The sequence below is a fragment of the Manis javanica genome, chromosome 5 (assembly GCF_040802235.1).
Source record: "Manis javanica isolate MJ-LG chromosome 5, MJ_LKY, whole genome shotgun sequence".
Lineage (NCBI taxonomy): Eukaryota > Metazoa > Chordata > Mammalia > Pholidota > Manidae > Manis > Manis javanica.
In genome coordinates this window covers 153,590,352-153,614,569 of record NC_133160.1, presented here as the reverse complement: position 1 = coordinate 153,614,569, position 24,218 = coordinate 153,590,352, and the positions used below count along the sequence as shown (strand labels likewise).

Here is a 24,218-nt window from a genome sequence, read left to right as displayed (position 1 = left end):
GTGGGGTCTTTGCCTGGTTTTGATATTGGAGTGATCCTGGCTTCATAGAATGAGTTTGGGAGTATTCCCTGCTCTTCTATTTTTTGGAAAACTTTAAGGAGAATGGGTATTATGTCTTCTCTATATGTCTGATAAAATTCAGTGGTGAATCCATCTGTCCCAAGAGTTTTGTTCTTGGGTAGTTTTTTGATTACCGATTCAATTTTTTGCTGGTAATTGGTCTGTTTAGATTTTCTGTATCTATCAGTATTTCACACCTTTTTAAAGCTTTGTGGTCCTTCCACATAGGAACATAAAAAGCAGCCTTGGCTTATTAACAGATGTGTACCATTCAATTCTCTGAGTATATCATGATTTTTAAGAAATAAGACATCTGTTGATAGACATTTAGATTATTAGCAGTATTCTCTACCATCAATGATGCTGCAATGTATAGCTAAGTTCACATGTGTGAATACAGTTACAGGACAGATTTCGAGAAACAGAATTGTAACATTAGCAGGTGGTGAAAACATTTATCTAATGATTTTTGTAAAACTTACACCCACTTTCACTCCCACTAGCAACAACTTGATACATGAGGCTACCTGTTTCTTTATGTCTTGCCAACAGTATTTTCTTTCCTGAGGTTCTAAAATGGAGAGTGGAAACCCTTCATGTAAGTGTAGGCTCATTGATTGGTCTAACCCAGAAGTAAGAATTTTTTGTAGAAAGTCAACACGGGTGGTTGCTCGGTAGACTTCTTCCCAGGTAAGCCAACACTGGGATATTTATTGCTGGTCTAACTCCAGTGTTCTTTGAACCCTAGAAGTCTTAATGAGTCTTCAAAATGCTTTGTACTCTGCTGTAGAGTGGAAAACATCCCATTGATTCTACAAATACTTACTGAGTGCCCATCATGCACCAGCTATTGTTCTACTGGCTGAGGCTTGAATAATGAATAAAATAGGTGAAAATCCCTGCCCTCATTAAGATTACATTACAATGGGAGGAGGCAGAGAGTAAACACAATACACAGGTATAATATATGGTATGTTAGTTTATGATAAGTGCCATGGGAAAATAAAGAAGGAAGAAATAGGGAGTATGAGGAGTCACTTTTGTGAAGAGTGGTCAGAGAAGGCCTAAGAAGGTGACATTTAGGCAAAGACCTGAAAGCAGTGAAGGAATGAGCCATAAGGCATCTGAGGAAAAGAGGAAAGGCAGGAGTTGAGAGTGTGCCTTCATAAGTCCCAGGAGGAGCATGAAGGCTGCTGGGCATAGCTCAGTGAGCAAGGGGAAGAAGAGGAAGAGGTGAGGCAGGGAGGTCAGGGGTTTTGGGTGGCAGGCCAGGTTGTGTGCATCCTCAAAGTGAAATAGGAAAACTATGGGAGTTCTAGAGGGTTACCCTAAATGATCTATTGAGAACAGACTGAGGGAAGGCAAGAACGGAAGGGATAACCAGTTAGGAGACTTCCTGGGGAAATCTGCAAGTTGAGAAATGAGATGGGTTAGAATGGCTTGGTAACCACAGAGAGGTGGAAGTGTTTCGATTGTGGATCTTTTTAAAGCAGAGGCAGCATGATTTTGTTAGGTTTAATGTTGAATATGAGAGGAAAAGGAGGCAAGAGTGATTCCAAGGTTCTTGGCTTAAGTAAGTGTAAGAATGGAGCTGTCATTTATTGTGATGGGGAAAGAATGCAGGCAGAGCATGTTTTAGGGTTAAGAGAAGTTGTGATTTGACTTGTGGTTACCGTGCTTCTCATGTCTAAGGCTCTCAGATGGTTGTGGTTCCAAATTAGATTAATGGCCTAGACCATAACTGAAATATCTTGATATTAAGGTTCCAAGGAATGTGTGCCTGGGGGGCATTGTCTTCTGCCTGAGCTATCCTGTTCCAAATCATACTTGTATTGTGAGATTGTACTAAATGTTTTTACATCTTCTATTTTTCTATGTGAAATATTTAATCAAAGGGATAGGAAAATGCACACACACACAAGACCCTTGAAAACCACCCCAAAACTTGATTTCTTGTCCAATAAATAACTAGTGGAACTTGAGCCCCTGTTTGGACTGTTTTCCAAAACTCCACTCAATTCAGTTTCTACATTTGCAGCGCTATAAAGCCATTGAGACACCTGTTCCTAGACAATGCCAGCTTAGGCCACTACAGAAACCACATCAGAGCACTCTGAAATGTGCCTAATCAGAGAATGTAACCAGGAATTCACTGGACAAATAAATAATCCAAAAAGAAGGGATGCACTTAAAACAGGTGTCACTGAAGTACATGATGAAACAATACCTACAATGGACTGAATATTTCAACAAACACACAGAAAGGTGAAGGAAGGCAAAACCAGTATTTTAAGTCATATTAGTAGGAGAAAAGAACAAAAACTAATTATATGGATTACTTCAAAAGGTTAGGCAGAAATTTAAAAATGTGTCCTTGAATGGGAGGCAACAATTTATACAAGGCAACAATGGTAGATGGCAGAGAGCCTTATTTTTTTCCCAGCTCAACTCGTGAGGCAAGCGGGGAGATCAAAAAGAAAAGACCCAATTGCTAGAAGAGAGTATCCAAGGGAATCCGAACTTGTTTTAAAGCAAGTGGCTAGACTAGGTGACTAAGAGGCATGACTCAAAGCCCACACTGGAGGCCGGCAGCTCCCAGAGGCCAGGGGCGCGGCGTCAAACACATTTTAGGAAAGTACCAGGCTCGTGTAGAGCTGTAGAAACCTCCGGGGAATCGGCCTGGGGCTCCTCCTGCCTGGTGTTACTACCCTCCCCAGGTGGAGTTTTCTAATCTGACTTCCCCTTCTTCCTTTAGAACTCCCACCCCCTCTTTTTCTTCCACAAAGAGTCACGCGGCGTGTGTGTGTGCAAGACGTCGCGCCCCCTCCCAGCATCCTCCGCCCTGCGCTCCCCGACACGCGCCCACCCGCCCCACCTCCGCTGCAAACCGCTCCCTTCCCAGCCAGCCTGTGCTCGCCCCAGCCCCCGGGCACGCGCGGCACGAACAGCGCCCCGAGCTGCACTAGACAAACACCTGTCCTGCTTGGACTCCGCGAGACTTGGAGCAACAGCATAGGCAACAGTGGGAGCGTTCTCGCGAGGTTTAGGAAATTTCCCACGGCCGGTGTTGTGTCTGAGTCGAGTAGTGGAAGGCGGTGGGAAGGAGGGGTAGCGTGAGACTGGGCCGCCCGCATTGGGCACATGCGCAGTGCCTTTCGTGCGTGCCGCGCCAATCCTGCAGCGCCTTCAGCAGGTTTTGGGCCGCGGATTCCAGTTCTCCGGGTTTTGGGGTTCCCTGCGGGAAGCAGTGCGGGATCTGGGAATCTCTAGGAATTGACGGGGCCAGGGGTTGGGGGAAGAATGGGGTGATGCAGGTAGGGAGGAGGGGGCGGGGCTTGGGCCCTGCACTTTTCTATGAAATGCCGACTTGCTCCGGAGCTTAGTCAACTGAAATACATTTCGGGTAGCGAGCAGTATCCTCGACTGCCAGACCCACGGGAGGACCTGGGCAGAGTCTGTCCCAATATACACTTGGGTTCACACACGTCCGGGGGATGCGACGAGGTTCTAGGGAAGCTCACACAAGCACGCAAGTTCTCTGCTCTAGCGGGAGCTGTGGCTTGAGTGCAAGGTGGGGGGAGCGGCGACTTTCAATTCCAACGCGGTTTTCACCTCTGGAAAGAATTACGCGAAACTCTGGTGCATGTATGCGAAGTGGACATTAGGGGTGTCTTTGCCAGGTCTTCGCCTGTCTTCATTTCACATCCAAGGAGAAGCAAGCTATGGCGACAGAGCGCAACTGAAAAAGTTTTCCATTTGCACAGCTCGAGGGTCTGACCGTAGTAAACTTGTCTATCTTTCCGCTCGCATAGGGGTTGTCTGAACTAAGAGTTCTAGGTTTGTCACTCGTCCGAACTCCTGGCATCTCCGTAGCTCTAGCACCTAACGTCTACATTAGCATAAAGGAGGCGTCCAATGAACGTTTGAATGAATGAAAAGGGCTGGGAACCAGAGTGAGCGGGAAGCCACTTGGAAAACACCCATTTGAGGAGGTGTTTCATCTAGGCCTGTGAAACGCGGCAGATTTTCCCAGGACCCCTCCTCCCTTCCCCTCGGTCCCGCCTCCTGACCCCTCCAGTCCCGGTCCCCGTAGTAATCCCCTCCGGTTTTCCTCAGTCTCCACGTTCGTCCCTCAGGGCGCGTCCCAAAACCCGGATAACCGGAGCGCTCCCTATGGACCACACGGAGGGCTCGCCCACGGAGGAGCCGCCTGCGCATGCTCCATCGCTAGGGTAGGTTTCCAGGGAAGGCAACGAGCACGATCCTCTACCCCGCGGGCGGCGCGAGGCGTCTGGCTCTTCGCGGCGGCTGAGAGGGGAAAAAGAACGCGGGGGCTGGGTGGAATCGAGGAGAGGAAAAAAGGGAAGGGCGGGGGAGAGGGGCCAAGGAAAGCGTCAGGGGGAATCTCGCGAGGGTTGGAGTTTTGGCGAGAGTTTGTGGAAGATGGCGCCTGTTGTGACAGGGTAAGTCCGGGGGAATCGGAGCGCCGGGAACCGGGAAAGTTGCGGACGTCTTGCAGCCCACGGCGGGCGGCGGGTTCGGGGACCGCGGAGCACTTGGCGTCCAGGGGCCGCGGGGGCGGAGTCCCACGCGACGAGTGCGGCAGCGTGTGGCCGTGCGCTGCCCGCTCTGCGCCGCGCTTGCTCGGACTCTTGCGTGTGAGGACGGGCGGCGGCGGTGAGGCCAGAGGGTGCGGGCTTGAGTGCGGCCGGGCGCGCGGGGCCCGCGGGCGCCGTGACTCTGCGCGCCCCTCTCGCCGCCGCCCGCGGGCTTTGAGTCCCGGCCCCTCTCAGCTTTGTTCCTCGCGGCTGTTGCCGCCTCCTCGTCGGGCTAGTGCCCCTGGTCCCGAGCGCTTTGTCTTCCCCGCTGTCCCCCGCGACTCTCTACCCCCGGTCTTTTGTTTCGCCGCCTTGGGCGCTTTGTCCAACCCGTCGCGTCCCGCATCTCTTCTCCATCTCCTCCCCTCAGTTGCCTTCCTTCCGTGCCCCTTTGTTGCGCCCCTTTCTTTCTGTTCGGTAGCTCTGTGACCTACCACAACCCGGGCACCAGATTTTTGTCTTTGATTTTTCATTATTTAGCTCATGTGTTTCCCTCTCACACTTCTTGTTTGGTCTTAGATCACCCCCAGAAGCTTTGTCTGACCCAGTCTGTTTGGCTTATTCGCTTGGCAACCCCCTTCCCCTCCCATAACCGGTTCATTTATCCACTACCCACAGTGTATGTTGGCTGCACAGCCTCAGCTCCGGGGACTCCGTCTGGTGCTTCTGCGTGCAGACCCTCCGGTTTGTTGTTTTCGTGGGTCTGAAGATGCACCGGGATACTTCGCCTCCTCCTCGGCACTCCTCTCCGCACCCTTTTCTCTCGGGCATCCGTGCACACCGCCTTCCCCCGCCCCGCGCCGCCTTCTCTCGGGATTACCATGTCTCCAGTTTTCTTCGCGGTCTCTTTGGGCCCCAGGTTGTTTTGCTTGGAAACAGTAGTCCTGGAAAAAGATCTGGTTTCTTGGTTATTTGCCGCCGCCCCCCCTACCCCCCCACCGCCGCCCCGGCCCCGCGGTCTAGGCCAAGGTGCAGCTGTTGTAGCTTTGCATCTGGGTTACCTGAGGGTATTGTAGGACGGTTAGAAGAGGTGTAGGGTATTTTTTCTTTTGGTGTGTGGGAATAGTTTCAGATGTCTACGTTGGATATTCATTTAATATATAAATAGCAGTTAAGTGAATTTTGATGTAGAAAACTTTCTAATGTCGGAGTGGAGAATTTTATCGTTTTCTAGACTCTAGGTCTAGCGTTTATTTTACCAGTAACGCCTTCTTCATAAGGAAAAAAGGCATCGTTCTCGGGAATTTGCTATAAATGTTTTTTTTAATCGTTAGTTTACAGTTAGGTGCTTTTGCTCTTTCCATTTATGACAACTCTTCTGTCCCATCTTTGGAGTTGAAATGAGGAAAGCTCTTAAGAGTGCAGTTTTTAGTTGATGAATTCTGCCTCTACAGTCTTTGTGGAATGCATTAATCAAATGCGATTATAAAAGACATTTAAGTGATAGTCTTAAATAAGGTGAAGGCACTTCAGTGTGCTTATTGTTATGGTAATGAAAAGCTTGGCATAGTGTGTGGGGGTGGGGGGAATGGTGGTGTAGTGTATTTAGAAGACCTAAATATTCTGGTGCTTGGCAATAAGGGACATTAGAGTTTAGTAGGATTATGAGACTGAATATATTGTTTAGGAGCTACCCGCTCCCCCCAAAAGAAATTGACCTAAAAATTGATCACTGGTTTTAGTAGATATGTCATAAAGTCATTTGGACTGTCATTTCATTTATAAAGTTCCACATAAAGTGGTTCTAGTAGAGGATATACAAGATCTAGTGTGAGGAATTTTGGTGCAGTGGAAAATAATTTTTTTTGAAAGCTGTGATTAGAATTAGTAGTGTGAATTAATTAGTGGAAAATCATGTTTCATGACTGATAACGTGAGGCTTTAGTAAAAATTTGCAGTCTAGGATCCATGAATGAATTTGACCAATGATAATTTATCCCCCTTAACTTATTCTTAGTGCATAATTATTCTTTTGAAGGTAAAATCTTGAGTACACTGTTGTTTTTGACAAAGTCTAAGTACCATGTAATAATGGAAGGTATTTTGCTTGGACTTGTGCATGTAAGAATGATCACACCTCATAAAAGCAACTTTTACAAATTGAATTGTTTTTTTTTTATTTCTAAATCATATAAGGCCTTTATTTTGTGACCAAATAAAACACTGCCTTCTTAATTACGTCAAACAGCAGCATACTTAGAAACATAAGGGATGAGTGTGGCTGGGAAACTTATCCTGATTATTGACTATTAAAGTTATAAATGTATTGCCTGTGCATATTGCAGATGGGTCTGCAGAGAGTGTGTTTTCAGGAAAAGATTTAAGAGGCTCAGATGCAGTATTTTCAGATCTGATCTGGTATGTGCTTCTTAGGTATTGGATTTTAAGCAGTTAGATTTGTTAAAGGTTACCTCTTGTTCTATACCAACAGGTTTCTCTCAGCGTTTTTTAAGTGGCTAAGAATAAAAATAGTTTGGAGAAAAAGCCACTCTTGCCAGCTGTAATTTGTAAAATAATCGTTGGCATTCTGGATGGATGAGGTATTAGGGGAAAAAAAATCTGTGTTTGAAAGTTCTTACAAATCTTAATTCTAGTATTCAGTCAGTTTTAAAAATAAGTTTTAAAGACTTGGCTTTAAATCATTATTTTGCATATTGCTTCCTTCTAATACGAAATTTCATGTTATTCAACTAGGGGCAGTATTTTCTCATGGACTGACTAAAAGTTGTTATTTTTGGCATCTGGCTTTGTGATTATTTCCAAGTTACTCTACTTCCCCTGGGCCAATTTCCTAACTATGTAGTAAAGTGGGAATTGTAATAACTTGCCACATCTGCACAGGATTGCTGTACTTTAGAATTGCAGGGAGCATCCTTGAATGCAAGGTGTGGTTAAAGTCTAGAAATTGGTACTGAGATAAGCTGATGTGAAGTAGGTCATATTTTATAGGAAGTCGAGTAGGAGGTTATGAACTAAGTTCTTGGCAAGTCACAGTAGTGATAGTGGGATTAAAAAAAACTCAAATATGTATTTCAGGTTAGGTAATGAAATGGATACATTTTCCTCCCTATAAGCCTGGACAGGGATAAGTAAAACAAATTATAGGTGACACTAGTGTGTGCATGTTTGCACCCATGCATATTATGTAAGAGATTGAAGATCTGTCAAACTCAAATGTAATAACAAATTTAAAATTATGGAATGCTTTTTCTTTATTTATTTTCTGCATATGGTAATATTCTTTTTAAATGGTAGCACAAATTGCTAATTTTCAATGTACTTCATATTTTTTTAATGCTTTGTCATTTGCTCTCAAGAATATATTCTAACAACCAGGACCAGAATTGCAGACTTAATCCTTGGCCTGGAAAATGTTTTTGCACGTGGGAGACACTCTGTAGGTATTTATTGAACAAACTAAACTTGTTGCTTCTCTTACTCGTAGATGATGCCATGTCCCAACTAGTTCCCCAAGCCAGGTTTCTGGATTCCTCTCTCACACAAACCCTCTACATTTAATCCTTAAGAACTGATAATTATCCCTCCTCAAAAATCTCTGGACTCTGTCTCCTTCATCCTCACTACCACAGTTTGTGCTGTCATCATTCTCACCTGGATTACTACAGACATTGGCAGCTTCCTCTGCTAGACTCACCCCCATTATCCAGCGTCCCTAACAGTCTTTCTGAAGAGCAAATCTGATCACTTCATTCCTTAGTTTAAAAACCTTTCAATGGCTCCCCCTAGCAGCCTTCATTAAGAGAGGCAGTGGAGTGGAGAGTTTATGGGCTCACATTTAACCTGAACTGGATTCCAGTTCTGCCTTTGACAATTAAAACCTCTATAACGCTGACAAGTGATCTAACTTCTTGCCTCTTCCATAAATTGCAAGATAATCATTCTTAGCTCAATGGGTTCTTGTAAAGATTAAATGCAAGCTAACCTGCATTTAAATGCAAGATTAAAATTTGTAGGATGCCTGGCACGTACCAGGTGCTCAAAAAGTGTTAGCTAACATGGCATATAGGGTCCTCTTTAACTATTTCCTTTACATTTCCTGCAGCTGAACTGTTGGCCTTTTTCTCCCTTCATATTAAATGCTCCAGCCATATTTAATAATTTGGAGTTACTTGTGTAGGCTCAGCAGTTTAATGCCTCCCTGTACATGAAAAGTGCTGGTGTTAGTGCATTATGTTCACGACTTAGCTCTTGTGGATTTTCTAACCTGATCCACCATGCTGGGTTTAGTGCCTCTCCTGAGTTTTCGTAAGGGCCCAGTATTAATCCTGTTGGAAGTGTCATACTGAATTGTAATTATCTATCCCACCCAGAGGCTGTTAGTTACTTGGTGACAGATACTGTTTTCTTCTTAATAATTTATGCATTCTTGTGCTCAAAAGAGTATCTAGCGTATGATAGAGATTCATTAAAAAGGTTTTTTGAACAAAGGACTCAGAGTACTCTGAAACCTTGATGCCACCTGGTTCATGTAGGCAGAATTTTGGGAATATATTGATTCTGTAGGGAATGTTGCTGAAGTACCCAAAGGAATTGGTATTTTCAGCTACAGGCAGTCAGTCTCATAACCCTGAGAACATTGTAGTAAAACTCTTAGGCAAAAGTTCCTTTTAGATTATTAGAAAATACTATATTGTGTGTACAAAACTGACCAAGCTTAAATTTCACATAATTGGTTTTGTATGGTTGACTGTCAAATTGTTTTCAAAACATTCCAGTATTTTTAAGTGTTATAAGTACTTCTTAGATGCATAGGGATGTACATTAAACCTTAAGACACTATATATTGTATTTTTTGGATCTACACCATTGAACCAAATAGTAACTTGATAATCTTCAGGGAGGCTCAGGTCTTGTGGACAGATTACTTACAGATAATTTATCCAAGCTTCAGGTTTTACCTCTCATAAGAAATGATAATTTTGCTGTATTTATCTGCCAGGCACACTATGACTATCAGGTATGATAAAATATTTGAAATTATAGAGGTCCAGTAAAACATTTATTGTGTAAGTGATTTGTAAATAGTACTAGTACTCTTACAAATATTTTAACTATACAAATCAGTTCCTCCTGGTAACATTTCACAGGTGGGGTTCAAGACAGACTTTTTATATTGCAACTTGTGGTTTGTGGGTCATGTTTTAGGAAGGCAGCAGTATATTTAGTGCAGAAGACCACAGCCCTTGAAATATGTACCTTGGCATTTTGTGCAGACATATTTGGTAAATTGCTTCTTGACCACAGATGTTGTCACTGAGTCACCCTCAACTTTTTAGGGTCTACTTCTTACTGACCTCTTCTCTGCTTGGACAGTTATAATATTATAGGAATCTTGAATGTCCAGCTGCTACCATCTTTCAGACACACATCCTTTTATGTATTCAATAGTTTTAAGTTTGGCCTCAAAGCCAATTTTTTTGTGTGCATTGTTAACTGGTGATAGAATTGTAAATAAGATAAAAATGGGTTCTCAAAAAGTTTCTGTAACCAGGAAAAATGTTCCTATCAATTTATGAAACCCTCATATTTGTTTTTAGTGTGGTAAAGATTGTGACTATAACTGCAATATTAGTTGTCTTATAAAGTATAGAACTAAAGTTGTGGACTCTTCTTGCTTATTACAAACAGTTTAATTTGTAACTAGTCTTGCTATGTACAGACCGTACAAGTTTATAGTTTAGGCTGGTTTGAATAATAGGAACAAAAGTATTTGTTCCCTCCTTGGAAGCCTGCAGGCCTACCAACATCTTGCTTAATTTCGATAACATATGTTTTTTTTTTTAATGGACTTTATTTTTCACAGCAAAATTGAGGGGAAGGTACAAAGATTTCCCATTCCTTCCCTTCCTACACGTGTGCATAACCTCTTCCATTATGTGCATAACATCCCCCAGCAGAGTGGTATGTTTGTTATAATTGATGAACTTGCATTGACATATTATTACTTCCCAAGTTCATAGTTTACATGAGGGTTCACTCATGATATACATTCTATCAGTGTGGACAAATGTATAATGTATCTATCATTGAAGTATACAAAGTACCACAGTTTGATTGCCTTAAAAGTCCTCTGTGCTCTGCCTTCCTCCCTATCTTCTCCCTAACCCCTGACAACCACTGAACTTTTTATTGTCTCCATAGTTTCCAGCAAACTTTTTAAACCACTTAACGTTTGGTTTGAGTGAGACAATTTTTCATGCAAAAAAATTATATAGTTCTGTAACTAAGCTCCTGAGCTGGTTAGTAATACCAACTGGAGGGAGCAGAAACATTGAAGTTCCCAATCAGAAGGAAAATTTAAGGGAAATGAAGAGTGCTTTAGTGGTTCTTCTTTATACTTGTTTTAATAACAATATTAAAGAAATCATTGAGCATTTAATAGGTATAAGATACTGCTATGTAGTAGTCTTATAAAGATGGCTAAGAAATAGTCTGGTGAAGCTTATAATTTAGTGGAAAATACACTTAAAATAGGGGAGATTAGAAGTGCTGTAACAAATGTGTAATATTGGTGGGTACACAGATGTGAATGATTATCTTCATTGCAGGAGAGTTCATAGAAAAGGTGAGAGAATTGATAGGGAGTGGTAGGAAATTAATCTGGAAAAGTGGTTGGGGGCCTCTTGGAGGATCTTGTGTGCTAAGGATTTTAGTATCAGTCTCTGTTTTTGAAGAGGTAAGGCTGGATATGACCCGTGTAAAATAGATCAGAATTGAAAAAGACCATAAAAGAAATATAATCAGGGTCTGATCTTGGTGGTAGGCCTAGGAATGGGAAGGACAAAACAGCTCTTTTTGAGTCAAGGCGGTGTAGATAGCTTTGGAATCAGTGCACACTCACTCTCTCAGTTGAATCTGGTTATGAGCATGTCACTTAATCAAAGTCTTGCCCTTGTCTAAAAAGTGGAAGAAAATAAATCATGGTATTGATGTGAGGATTAAATGAGATACAGGATATAAAACGCTTAGCTCATTTCTGGGAGTAGTAGGTGCTCAATAAATTGGCCCTCCTCTCACTTTCTGGAGTAGAAAAGAGTAAGATAGGGGAAGGGGGTAAGTGTGGAAGGGAAGGTGTGGAAAAAAACCCAAGTAAACAATTGAAACCTGGGTTATGAAGTAATTAGAAATCTGAAAGCCTGAGTGAGGTGAACAAGTATAAGAGAATCTGCCTAACAAAATCTTGCCTAAAAAAAAACAAAATAAAAGTTGTTTATTTTAGCTTTTAAGCAACTGCTGAATACTTATTTTTGTGTAGTTCTGCTGTAGCATTTAACAGCTTCCTGTAATTATATATTTGTTTGAATTCTCTCTCTCTCTTTGTCTCTCTGCCTGCCTATCTGATCTGTCAATGAACCCCCATAAGGACAGGATCAATATTTCACTTATCTTACATAATACGGAGAAGCTGTTACTGGCCAGAATATTACTTGTGGGATGAATAGGACTTGACCCTGGATTAAGTAATATATAACATTTGCCACTAGGTGGCACTTAGTCTAAGTGGTAAGGCTGACATTCAGGATTGATTGAATTTTCTACAAAGAACCCACAGAGAAACTGACCCCCTGGATTATGTTCAGTATTCTGCCATTTCTGGACTGTACTTTCTGAAGTGGAATATGAAACATACAGCAAATAGGAAACTCACAGTGTTGAAAAATAGAACATGTCCTATGGAAAGAAGCTGAAGTGAGACTTAGTGAAATCCACAAGTAACCAAATTCCCCATCTCTGAATATATTAAAAGTGAAGCCATAGTTTTTAATAAAATTCTGGATTATTTAAAAGAAGAAGATTGTTGGTGTTTGTTTCTTCAGGATTTTATGAAAGATGAAGTGTGGTGTATAGGGATAGTGGGTTATGATTCTCTGTTCTTTTTTATTCTGGTACATTGTGCTCTCCCTGTTGTGGAGTAACATGCCGCAGAATGTCACTACATCCTGTGTGACAAATGTTTTAGATTATTAAATCCATTAGATTCAGGGAACTTCAGAGATGGAGAAGACCTTGCTAACCCTATGTTTCTAAAGTAACCACTTATTTAAACGTAGTCACGGATAGATTAAATGGCCATTTGCTAATGGCTGAGACACATTCAGTGACTGAACTGGGAATAGTTTCTGGTTTGTTCTTTAGGGGGTACTTAGCACTGGTTTTTTTTTTCTATTTATTCCACTCAGCTGCCTTTTCATGTTACATGCACTTTGCTTTGTCCTTTTTTCCTGTTTGTGTTGACTTAAAACAAGAATACAAGTCTCTGAGCCCCAAGCCTGGTTGGTGGAATGCTTCTTCTAGTGTTGCTTAATAAATGGTCAGCTCTGAGCCTGCCTGGTCTATCCTTCTTTAGTTTCTTTCCTCTTCTTGATGCTGATTATTTCTTTAATCTTGTATTGCTAACTGACCAGGGTGGGCTCTTTTAGAACACATTTGTTCTCACTGCATACTTCCTTTCGCACTGAATTTTAGTTGCCCTTACTCAAGAACTGCTTGGGTTCGATTGCCCTGGCTCACTCCAGTCTCTGCCTCTTGCTTCCCTAGCTTCTTAGCTCTGCCACCTGCACTAAATTGCAGTTAGTTGTTTCCAAACCTCTGAAAGAGAAAATGGGACTGGAGATTGAGAAAAAAAAAAGATTGTCATATAAGCAGGTAGGCTACAACTTGAAATCTTATTCTGAAAGATGGGCTTGTTTTTGAACCTGATTTTCATGACAGTATTTTTTTTCCCCCCTAGTGTATGCGTCAAGACAATATTACTCACGACTATGAAATTCATTAAATGTGCTGTATCCATCATCTGTGCTTATCCAAATGTCAGGAAAATGAATTAAATCCATTTCAGCATTCCAAAGATAGTAGTGATAGTTTTGGTAATTTAGACAGCTTGTAATAAGTGAGTGTCATTATTTGATTAAATGGGTGGTACTTATTACTGGGAGTTGCTGCTTTATTATTGTAATATATATGTGTGTGTGTGTGTGTGTGTGTGTGTGTGTGTGTGTATAAACTTGGCTCACTGTAGCTTTCAAAGGTTATTTCATTTCATAATTACTGGTAAATAAGCCGTTTTTTATCCTAGCCTTCCCTCATGATGCACGGTGTGATGTGTACATTTTACATACAGGTTTTAGTGGCATGTCATTCAGATAAACATAGTTTCTTAGTTATAACTCATGGAAGCTGTCAGTTGGCAAATATCTTAAATTACATTAGAATTTAAATTCATATAATAGTTTAGATGTGTGGTTGGTTTTTCATTTTTAGCTTCTGTAATTATTTCAGGGCATTCACTTACCTTGATGTGGAAGTTTTCATAAGAGTTAATGTCATCTCTAAACATCTTGATTATTTTTCTGATTGGAAAATTGTAAGAAATCTAAAGTTATTAAATAGTCATGTAAAAAACAATATTATTCAGCCATAAAAAGAAAACAAATCCTACCATTTGCAGCAACATGGATGGACCTAGAGGGTATAATGCCCGTGAAATAAGCCAGGCAGAGAAAGACAAGTAACCAAATGATTTGATTCATTTGTGGAGTATAACAACAAAGCAAAACTGAAGGAACAAAACAGCAGCAGACTCACAGACTCAAAGAAGGGACTAGAGGTTACCAAAGGGAAGGGAGTAGGGAGGGAGGGAGAAGGGGATTAAGTGGCATTATGATTTGCACACACAATATAGGTAGGTCACAGGGAAGGCAGTACAGCATGGAGAAGACAAGTAATGACTCTATAGCATCTTACTATGCTGATGGACAGTAATTGCAATGGGTTTGGTGGGGGGACTTGATAATATGGGTGAATATTGAAATCACAATGTTGCTCATGTGCAACTTCTATGAAATTGTATATAAATGATTCCTTAATTAAAAAAATATATATGTATCATGCAAAGTTGTGAGTATATTATTTAACTTTGTTAAAAAATGTAAATGCTAACATTGTTTCATATTAAAAATGTCATTAGTTTAGCAAACATAATATTAAGGGGATTATGGAACTGAGATTTTGTTGAATATCCACTGAGTTCTCAACTGCATTGTAAGGAAGATGGCATCTCCATTTTATAGATAAGAAGTCTGAGAGTCAAGGATTTAGTAATTCAAGTCCACACAGCTTTGCTTCTGCCTTTGCCGCTGCACTACCCTATACTGATAGAACTTCTGTTTCTCTCTCCACCTACATGGCAATCACCTGGAAGCTTCCAAGCTCTCTCCTAGGTGGTAAGAGAGTCCCAGGTATAAGTCTAATGCTTTAAGTTAAAGGACATTATATTCTTCTCTATTAGACTACTTTAGAAATTTGTGTTCTAGAAATGTATTCAAAGACTTGACAAGACTTCGAATTCAAATGGTTCTCTTAAGCAGCATTATTTGTCTTTAAAATTCATATTTAATTTTAAAAATAATTTTATCAGTTAATCATTCAGTTCATATTTTCAGTTTTTTATTTTCTCCCTAAAGACCAATTATCAGTTCTGTTAATTATTTTGTAGGCACACTGTTTGACCTTGGACAAATTACATGGTTGTGTTGTAACTTAAGTTTCTGCATTGGTAGAGAACATATTTCAGAATTGTTGCGAAGTGTATGTATGCAGAGGTGCTGGCAGACCAGGTCTGGTCTGTAAGAATTGGTTAATGTTGATTTCCTTTCTCACTTCTCATTCAAGCCCCTGCCATATCCTTCTTTACCATTCGTCTCATTTTTAAATTCCCATTTGTGTTACATGTTAAAATCTGGTTTTCCACCCCAGGCCATCAGTAAATAACCTTTCACCTTGGTCCCCAAACCTCATTTCAGTCATAAGCTTATTTAATTTTCCTGCATTCTTTGTTTTTGTTGACCACAGTATCTTTATTCTTGGCTAATAAGACTTTCACCTTTTATCTCTTGAACGTTCCTTGATTTCTTTGTTACCTACTTCTCCAATCTTAAATATTGTGGTTTGCAATCATTTTCTTTCTTTCCTTGTCTTATCTATTCTTTTACTCTATGTCTGTATCATCAGCTGAGATGTTTAGATCTATATTTCTTAAATTTCTACTTGTTCTGTAGGTCTACTGAACTTGGTTTTTCCAAGACAACTTGGTCTTTCCACCACTTAGACCTCTTATACCATCCTATAAAATAGGCTTGCTGTGTGTTAGTAGTGCCATTGTCTGTCTAGCTGCCACAGGTAAAAATGAACTTCAGTGTTTTCGTCATACTCAGACTTTCTACTTTGTTAGTGACCACATCTTTCCTTCTTGCTTCCAAATTTCTTGTCTCAGATATTCTGGGCTTTCCCCTCCTTGCTCACTGCCATTGCTTTATTCTCCAGGCCTACTTCATCTCATGGTTGGACTGCTGTCACAGCCTTGTAAGCCCCCACCCCCACTGCATCCTTCTTTAGTCTAAGGCTCCTTGTGGTTTGTTAGTACACGTGTACTAGTATTTGAGGGTTTGTGAGGCTAATTTTGTTGTAAATAGTTTCCGTAGATTTTGGTTTTGCGAGTGGCTCTTTTCTTTGGGACCGATTGAAAAAGTGTGCTGAGTAGCCACACCATCCTAAAATCCAGTCTGAGTTTTTTAAAAAGTCTAATTAGACAAACGTGTTAATTTAAACTAAGCTGATATAAAGTGAATAAGGTAGTTCCATTCTACACATCTAAATCTCAACTCCCAGAGATACACATTGTTTACAGTGGGTGAGTATCCTTTCAAACTTGAAATTATTTCTTTTTCATTCTCACCTTTGTTCCTCAAACAGAAAGGAAAAGTCATGGTTACTATTTTTACAAAAGATTCTTTAAAATCTAACCTTATGTTTGCTCACATTGAAGGATAGAATCAACATCTTAATAGTATTAATTAAAGGTAGTTCAAATGCTTCAGGTATTTTTTTCTCCTGATAACAAAAGTAACAAAGTTGAAAAAGGAAAAAAATCGTAATTCTACTAAATTAAAAAAAGTAACATGTTAATGTATATTTAACCTTTCAAGATTTTCTTTTTAAAAAAGTATTTTATCACCCCCCCATAATTAATATATAAATGTATTATTTTAAAAGTTCAAACAGTAAATGTAGAACATAGGGAAGTGGCACTTCCTTGCTTCTGCCCCAGAGATGATCTTTGTTTAGAGTTTGATAGGTACATTCATACTTCTGTAGAATACATTTACATAAATATGTAATCTTTCGTTTAATTCTTTCTGTTCTCCTATCTCTCCTTTCACATCAAACAGCCTGTTCTTCATTTTGCTTGGGAGTGGTGTTTCTTGTGTCATTCTGGGTGTCAGTAGGTGTGACTCCCCATTATTCTTATTGGCTGCTTTGAGGTAGTTTCTAACTTAATTTTTATTGTCAGAAACACATCATGCATGTGTAAAGACACATGAAATCTGAATACTTTGAAGTGGAATCACTTTTTTTCATGTTTGTTGACTACTTGTATTTTTCTTGTGAATTGTGTATTAATAGCCATTTTTCTGATGAAAATATGTCTTTTTCTCATTTTATGTAAGAACTTTATTTTCCAGATAATACTTTTTATCAATTTTTATACTAAGTATTTTCTCCTAGTTTTTAATTTGTCATTCAATTTTATTTCTTACAGTTTAAAATTTTTATGTACTCAAATTTGTAGCTTTTCCTTTGATTTTGTTTTGCTTATCTTTCTCACCCTGAGCTTATGAAGCATTCTTGTGTATGTTTTTACAATTAAAAAAATGATTTATCCCTTTAACCCTTTTTTGGAGGACTTGTTTCCCTGTGTATTCTGTGATATAGTATCTAACCTTATTTTTTCCAAATGTACAGCATGTGTTCTTGCATACTCTTTTTTTTTTTTTCTTCTCTGTCTGGCCTCTATAGATGGAGAGCTGTGGGTCTTAAAGTGAAGTTCTTGGATAGGTAGCAATAGGATAATCTGGGAACTTGTTAGAAATGCAAATTCTTTAACTCTTTCCCATACTTCCTGTATCAGAGGCTCTGGAGGTGGAGTCCTGAGCTTCAGCAAGTCCTCCAGGTGATTCTGATTCCACCCACAATCTGCAGATCGCCGAGATCTCCTCTTGCAGGGCAGGTCTTCTGCTTCTGTGCTGAACCCCATTCCTATGCAGCTACTCTAATGGGCTAGCCCAGCTATCCTTCCCTCTCCCTGGTCCCCATTTAAATTTTCTATTGAAGCATTTTTGACAGTATACAAAAATGCTGTCATTTCTCCTCTGGAGTCCATACTCCCCTCTAGTTTCCTGTTTCCGTTTGCAACAAACTTCCTATGGAGATTCCTTTTTCCAGTTGTTCTCACTCCATTCTCTCTAACCCTACTTCCAACAGGCTTTTGTCTCCACCTCTGTTCTCAAGGTTGCCAGTTCCATCCACACAAGTGAATGTAGTGGTCAGTTTTTTGTTTGTTTGTTTTCAATGCTAACTGACTTGATTTGATCGGCAGCATTTAATATCTTGGATCACTTCGTTCTTGTTCAAACATTTTTTTCATTTGTCTGCTAGGATACCACATTTTTGTTTCCCCACCTCACTGGCACCTTTTTCTTGGTTTCCTTTCTAGTGCTTACTCATTTTCCCACATTTGTCTTGCTTTTTATCCTACATTTTGTGCTCCTTCCCTGTTTTATTTATTTTTCTTTTTTATCTTTAATAAATTTTTTTATATTGAGGTACATACTATAATGCACAAATCTTAGTGTACTGCTTGATGAATTTTGACATGTGTATACCTCATGTAACCATCGGCCAGATCTAGATATAAGACATTCTCTCTGATTTTCTTTTCCCCCTTCACCTATTTCACCCATCCCACCCCGACCTCCCCATGGCAACCACTGGTCCATTCCCTGTGTTTATGAGTCTATTTCAGTGTTTGTTTTGTTTTTTAGAATCTACATATAAGCGAAATCATATGGTGTTTTGTCTTTCTCTGACTTACTTCACTTAGCATAATACTCTCTAGTCCCATTCATGTTGTTGCAGATGGCAAGATTTCATTCTTTTTTATGGGTGAGTAATGTCCATTGTATATATGTACTGCATCTTCTTTATACATCATCTGTCGATGGAGATTTAGGTTGTTACCATATTTTGGCTATTGTAAATAATGCTGCAGTACCCATAGGAGTGCATATATCTTTATGGATTGGTGATTTTGTTTCCTTCAGGTAAATTCCCAGAAGTGGAATTGCCAGTTCCTATGGTATTTCTATTTTTAGTTTTTTGAGAACCCTCCATACTGCTTTCTATAGTGGCTACAACAATTTGCAATCCCAGCAGCAGTGTAGGAGGGTTCCCTTTTCTCTATATCCTTGCCCACACTTGTTATTTCTTCTCGTTGATATTAGCTATTCTGACTGGTGTGAGGTGATATCTCAGTTGTGATTATGATTTTGGTTTTTAGTGATGTTGAACATCTTTTTGTGTGTTGGCTTGTTTGTATGTCTTTGGAAAAATGTCTATTCACGTCCTCTGTCCATTTCATAATTGGATTATTGATTCTTTGGTGTTGAGCTGTATGAGTTCTTTATATATTTTTGGACTTTATCCCCTTGTTGGATATATCACTTGGAAATATCTCCTCCCATTCAGTAGTTTGCTTTTTTGTTTTGTTGATGGTTTCCTTTGTTGTACAGAAGCTTTTTAATTTGATATTGTCCTACTTGTTTATTGTTGTTTTGTTTCCCTTGCCTAGGGAGACAACCAGAAAAAATTATTAATCACCTCTGTTTTCTTCTAGGAATTTTATGGGTTCATGTCTTGCATTTAGGTCTTTATTCCATTTTGAGTTTGCTTTTGTGTATAGGAGTGATCCAGTTTCATTCTTTTCCATGTAGCTGTCCAGTTTCTGCAATACATTTATTGAAGGGACTGTCTTTCCCCCAATGTATATTCTTGCTTCCTTTGTCATCTATTAATTGTCCATATGGTGGGTTTACTTCTGGACTTTGCCATGGTCTGTTGGTCTATGTATGTGTTCTGTGCCAGTACCATACTGTTTTGATTACTGTAGCTTTGCAGTACAGTTTGAAACCAGGGAGTGTGATACCCTCAGCTCTGTTCTTTCTCAAGATTTGCTTGGGCTGTTTAGGTTTTTTTATGATTCCATACAGATTTTAGGAGTATTTACTTTTGTTGAGTGAATTTTTTTTTTATCCCACATACTCTGATCCACAGGCATGTATCAACTTCTAATAGTATGTTTCATTTGCCTTATGATCTTGTCTTTTCTCCACTAAAATATAGTGCTTGATACATAATAGCTACTCAGTATTTGTTGAATGAATGAACAGAATTATGTGTTCTAACAACATCATTTTTTGAATCCTCTTCCCTTTTACTGATTTGAGATTCTACTTATACTACTGTGTGTTGTACTTAGAAAGTTTTATGGGTCCCCTGCTATTAATACAGAGTCATCTGTTTTAAATATAATCTGTTACCTTCATGTGGTGTTCAGTTAGCCTTGAGGTCTGTTACTTCCCTAAGCCCTTCCCGTTATCTGGTGAGGAAGGTAGTATTACTTTGTTTTCCAGAAACTTAACCAAATTCACCTGCTTAATTGATGAGAGAATTGGAATTCACATTCATGTCTCTGGATTCCAGTTACATTGCTGTGAACATCTTGTTGTGACTGTATAATGTAGTGTGTCATAAGGCTACTGGGCATTCCTCCTCCCTTCTTCTCCTCCCCCCAGATATGTGGTGAACCCTTAATCATTCATCAAAACATGATTGGCTGTGCTCACAAACCAATGAAACAGAAGAGCCTTCAAAAGAGGCAGAGTATGATCTGAGGCAGGAAGTTAAAGTTGAACAGGGAATTGGTTTATGTGGGATTTTCTTTTAATGGACTATTTTTTAGAACAATTTATGTGGGATTTTGTCTCTACATTTCAGCATATGATTTTGGAAGAAAGTTTGTGGAAAGAACACAGACTGATGGTCATGAAAGATCCTGTTTACTACTAAACTAATGAGGTGATATCTCTGCTTCACCTTTTTCCCAGCATAAATGATATCTCTTTGATCTAGGCTTTAAGTTAAACTGATACTATGCATGTCAAAGAACTTAGAAAATAATTCCTGTACCATATTAAGAATGACTTAAGAGTCTCATGTTTTTGGTACTTTAGATAATGTTCATTTTTCTTATTGTACTGGAGTAGCTTTTAGTTTTGTTTTATGTGAAGCTGTTCTATAAATGTTACTTTAAAGTTTTTGCTGTCAAACTGTTGTTTTGTTTTTCTAAGACAGCAGCTGTGGATGTGGCTTAAAAACTGATGAGCAACTACAATGATGAGCCTTTATGAAGCAATGAAAGGCTGCTTGTAGCCACAGCTGCAGTGAATTCTGTGTTTGTTATTTGGGAATCCTTAAGGGTGAATGTATTTTGAGGTGGGTGAGTTAGAATAGTGCAAACTGAGTGAGTGTTTCTAGTCTGGTAATTTTTAGAGCAGTCATCTCTGCTACTGCTCTTTCTTATGGTTTTGAAGGGAATTTGGAATATTTTGCTTGACTGTTTTGGTAATTCCTTAGCTGTATTATTTGGATAAGTGTAAAGGTAAATTGTAATTTTAAGATGTTCTATGGATGTGGTTATCTGTCATCAGATATTTTGCTCTTAGCAACTACAGTGTGGTTTACTGAGGTTTACTGTCTAAAGTTATAAATGTTTGGAACTCAGTATTTTCTGTTTGGTATGATTAACTGATAAATAATTGAGGCACAGTGCATATACCCATTTTTATTTCAAAAATACATGGTTCTAATATGTTATTGAGCTGATCCAAATAGTTAAATAAGTAGTTTTACTCTGAAATATGAAAGACCACACCTGGTGCTACGCTGCAAGAAATAAGGGAGCTGTGATATTTTCTATCAAAATATCTAGAAGATCAGCTTCTCAAATGAAAAGAATTCTAAACTATATTTATTTACTTTTTTAAAAGGGAATTTTGGAAGAGCAATAGTTGGAACAAATGAGGATCCCTGACTAAAAAACAAAAACAAAACTTTATCACTGTATGTGGGATTATGGTCAGTATTTCCAAGGGTCTTAGAGTATACATTGTAAATCTCTGAACCATATATATATTTAATTCATCTTAATAGATTCACTTTATTTGTAAATGCAGTATTTAACATACTTCTTCTTGATCATAAATTGTTGAGTATTGAAAATACTCAAAAAGTACTGGTTGAATATGCTGTTAAAATTAACTTTTTGTTGTTGTTAAATTTACTTTCATTCTTCCTAGTGGATTAAAAGAGTTTAAACTTTGACATTAACATCTGTTCTTTTATTGCTTGTGACATGTTTTCAGGAGGATTTCATGCACATTAAAAATAACAATTTTTGTGAATTGTAGTTATTATCCACAGTCACTTTTAGATATAAAAGCATTCCCAGTGAGTTACTTCTGATTCATAACCAAGTTTTAGCAGAGCAGATGTAGACTACCGATGAAATAATTAGCCAAAAGTATTAGCAGGTTAGAGAGCCCTTTGTGTGACATTCAACTTTAATTTGCTGGCCAGTTTATATGAGTAATTAGTTTTGAGGCAGTTAAAATTTCTTCTTTTGGGATTTCACAGTTGTCACTGATAGCTGTAATCACTAGGGAAGTAGAAATATTATTTCCATCAAACAGATGGCACTATGAGCATTGTCCCTAACAGTGCCTTCTGTGGTTCATGTTTATATTGGATGACTTCCTAATCACACCAACTTAGTATGCTTTTGAAAGATCACACCTGGTAATAGAATATGATGTGGTTATTAAAATGACTTAGTGGCCTTAGTGAATATAGGTTGGAAGTGTATGTAGTTCCTACATTCTTGGGGAAAGTATCCTGTTCCTTTGAGAGGAATTACCCAGTCAGTACTGGACAGTAATGCCTCAGCTGTCCTGTTGGGAATTCCTTAGCTATCTCTGGCTTTTTGGCTTTCATTAACTCTGACATCACTGTGTTTTTCTCATTTCTGCTCAGTCAGATGACTATCCCATCCAGTGCTTTGAGGCACTGGTAGTTTTTTTAGGATTAAGGATAGATTTCCATTGTGTAGGAGGAAGACTTTTAGAAAATACAGTGATTCAGGGGCTTTGCAGTTATAAAAGCAAATTTTTTGCAACACTATTGTGAAGCTTCTGTGAAGATTTTACTTGTTAATAGGATTATCTTTCCTTTTTTTAAAAAAATTTTATTTTGATATCATTAATGTACAATTACTTAAACATTATGGTTACTAGACTCCCCCCATTATCAAGTCCCCCTCCACATACCCCATTACAGTCACTGTCCATCAGCGTAGTAAGATGCTATAGAATCATTACTTGTCTTCTCTGTATATACTGCCTTTCCCATGTCCCTCCACCTACATTATGTGTGCTAATCCTAATGCCCCATTTTCCCCCTTATCCCTCCCTTTCCACCCACCTTCCCCAGTCCCTTTCCCCTTCGTAACTGTTAGTCCATTCTTGGGTTCTGTGAGTCTGCTGCTGTTTTGTTCCTTCAGTTTTTTCTTTGTTCTTATACTCCACAGATAAGTGAAATCATTTGGTACTTGTCTTTCTCTGCCTGACTTACTTCACTGAGCATAATACCCTCTAGCTCCATCCATGTTGTTGCAAATGGTAGGATTTGTTTTCTTCTTATGGCTGATTAATATTCTGTTGTGTATATGTACCACATCTTCTTTTTCCATTCATCTTCTGATGGACACTTAGGTTGCTTCCATTTCTTGGCTATTGTAAATAGTGCTACGATAAACATAGGAGTGCATTTGTCTTTTTCAAACTGGGCTGCTGCATTCTTAGGGTAAATTCCTAGGAGTAGAATTCTTGGGTTAAATGGTGTTTCTGTTTAGTTTTTTGAGGAACCTCCATACTGCTTTCCACAATTGTTGAACTAGTTTACATTCCCACCAGCAGTGTAGGAGGATCCCCCTTTCCCCACTCTCCTACAAAGCCACAGTAATCAAGACAATTTGGTACTGGCACAAGAACAGACCCATAGACCAGTGGAACAGAATAGAGAGTCCAGATATAAACTCAAGCATATATGGTCAATTAATATACAATAAAGGAGCCATGGATATACAGTGGGGAAATGACAGCCTCTTCAACAGCTGGTGTTCGCAAAACTGGACAGCTACATGTAAGAGAATGAAACTGGATTACTGTCTAACCCCATACACAAAAGTAAACTCAAAATGGATCAAAGACCTGAATGTAAGTCATGAAACCATAAAACTCTTAGAAAAAAATATAGGCAAAAATCTCTTGGACATAAGCATGAGCGACTTCTTTATAAACATATCTCCCTGGGCAAGGGAAACAAAAGCAAAAATGAACAAGTGGGACTATATCAAACTAAAAAGCTTCTGTACAGCAAAGGATACCATCAGTAGAACAAAAAGACATCCTACAGTATGGGAGAATATATTCATAAATGACATACCTGATAAGGGGTTGACATCCGAATTATATAAGAGCTCACACACCTCAACAAACAAATAAGCCAATTAAGAAATGGGCAGAGGAG

The 24,218-nt window shown here is 39.4% G+C and overlaps 1 protein-coding gene across 7 annotated transcripts in view; it reads left to right on the top strand.

Moving 5' to 3' along the window:
• RBPJ (recombination signal binding protein for immunoglobulin kappa J region) overlaps nucleotides 1-24,218 on the top strand; it is a 213,963-nt gene that overhangs the window by 98,727 nt on the left and 91,018 nt on the right. The window contains exon 1 of one of the 7 annotated variants that reach the window (XM_036994717.2): nucleotides 4,097-4,292. The exons of 2 other annotated variants lie outside the window; for them this stretch is intronic. In XM_036994717.2, coding sequence (XP_036850612.1) covers nucleotides 4,234-4,292 — 59 coding nt within the window. In that variant the 5' untranslated portion in view covers nucleotides 4,097-4,233. Of the gene's footprint in view, nucleotides 1-4,096; nucleotides 4,293-4,368; nucleotides 4,524-24,218 lie in introns of those variants that run through there. 4 more of the 7 variants (XM_017675904.3, XM_073237762.1, XM_017675905.3 and 1 more) reach the window with 4 other exon arrangements.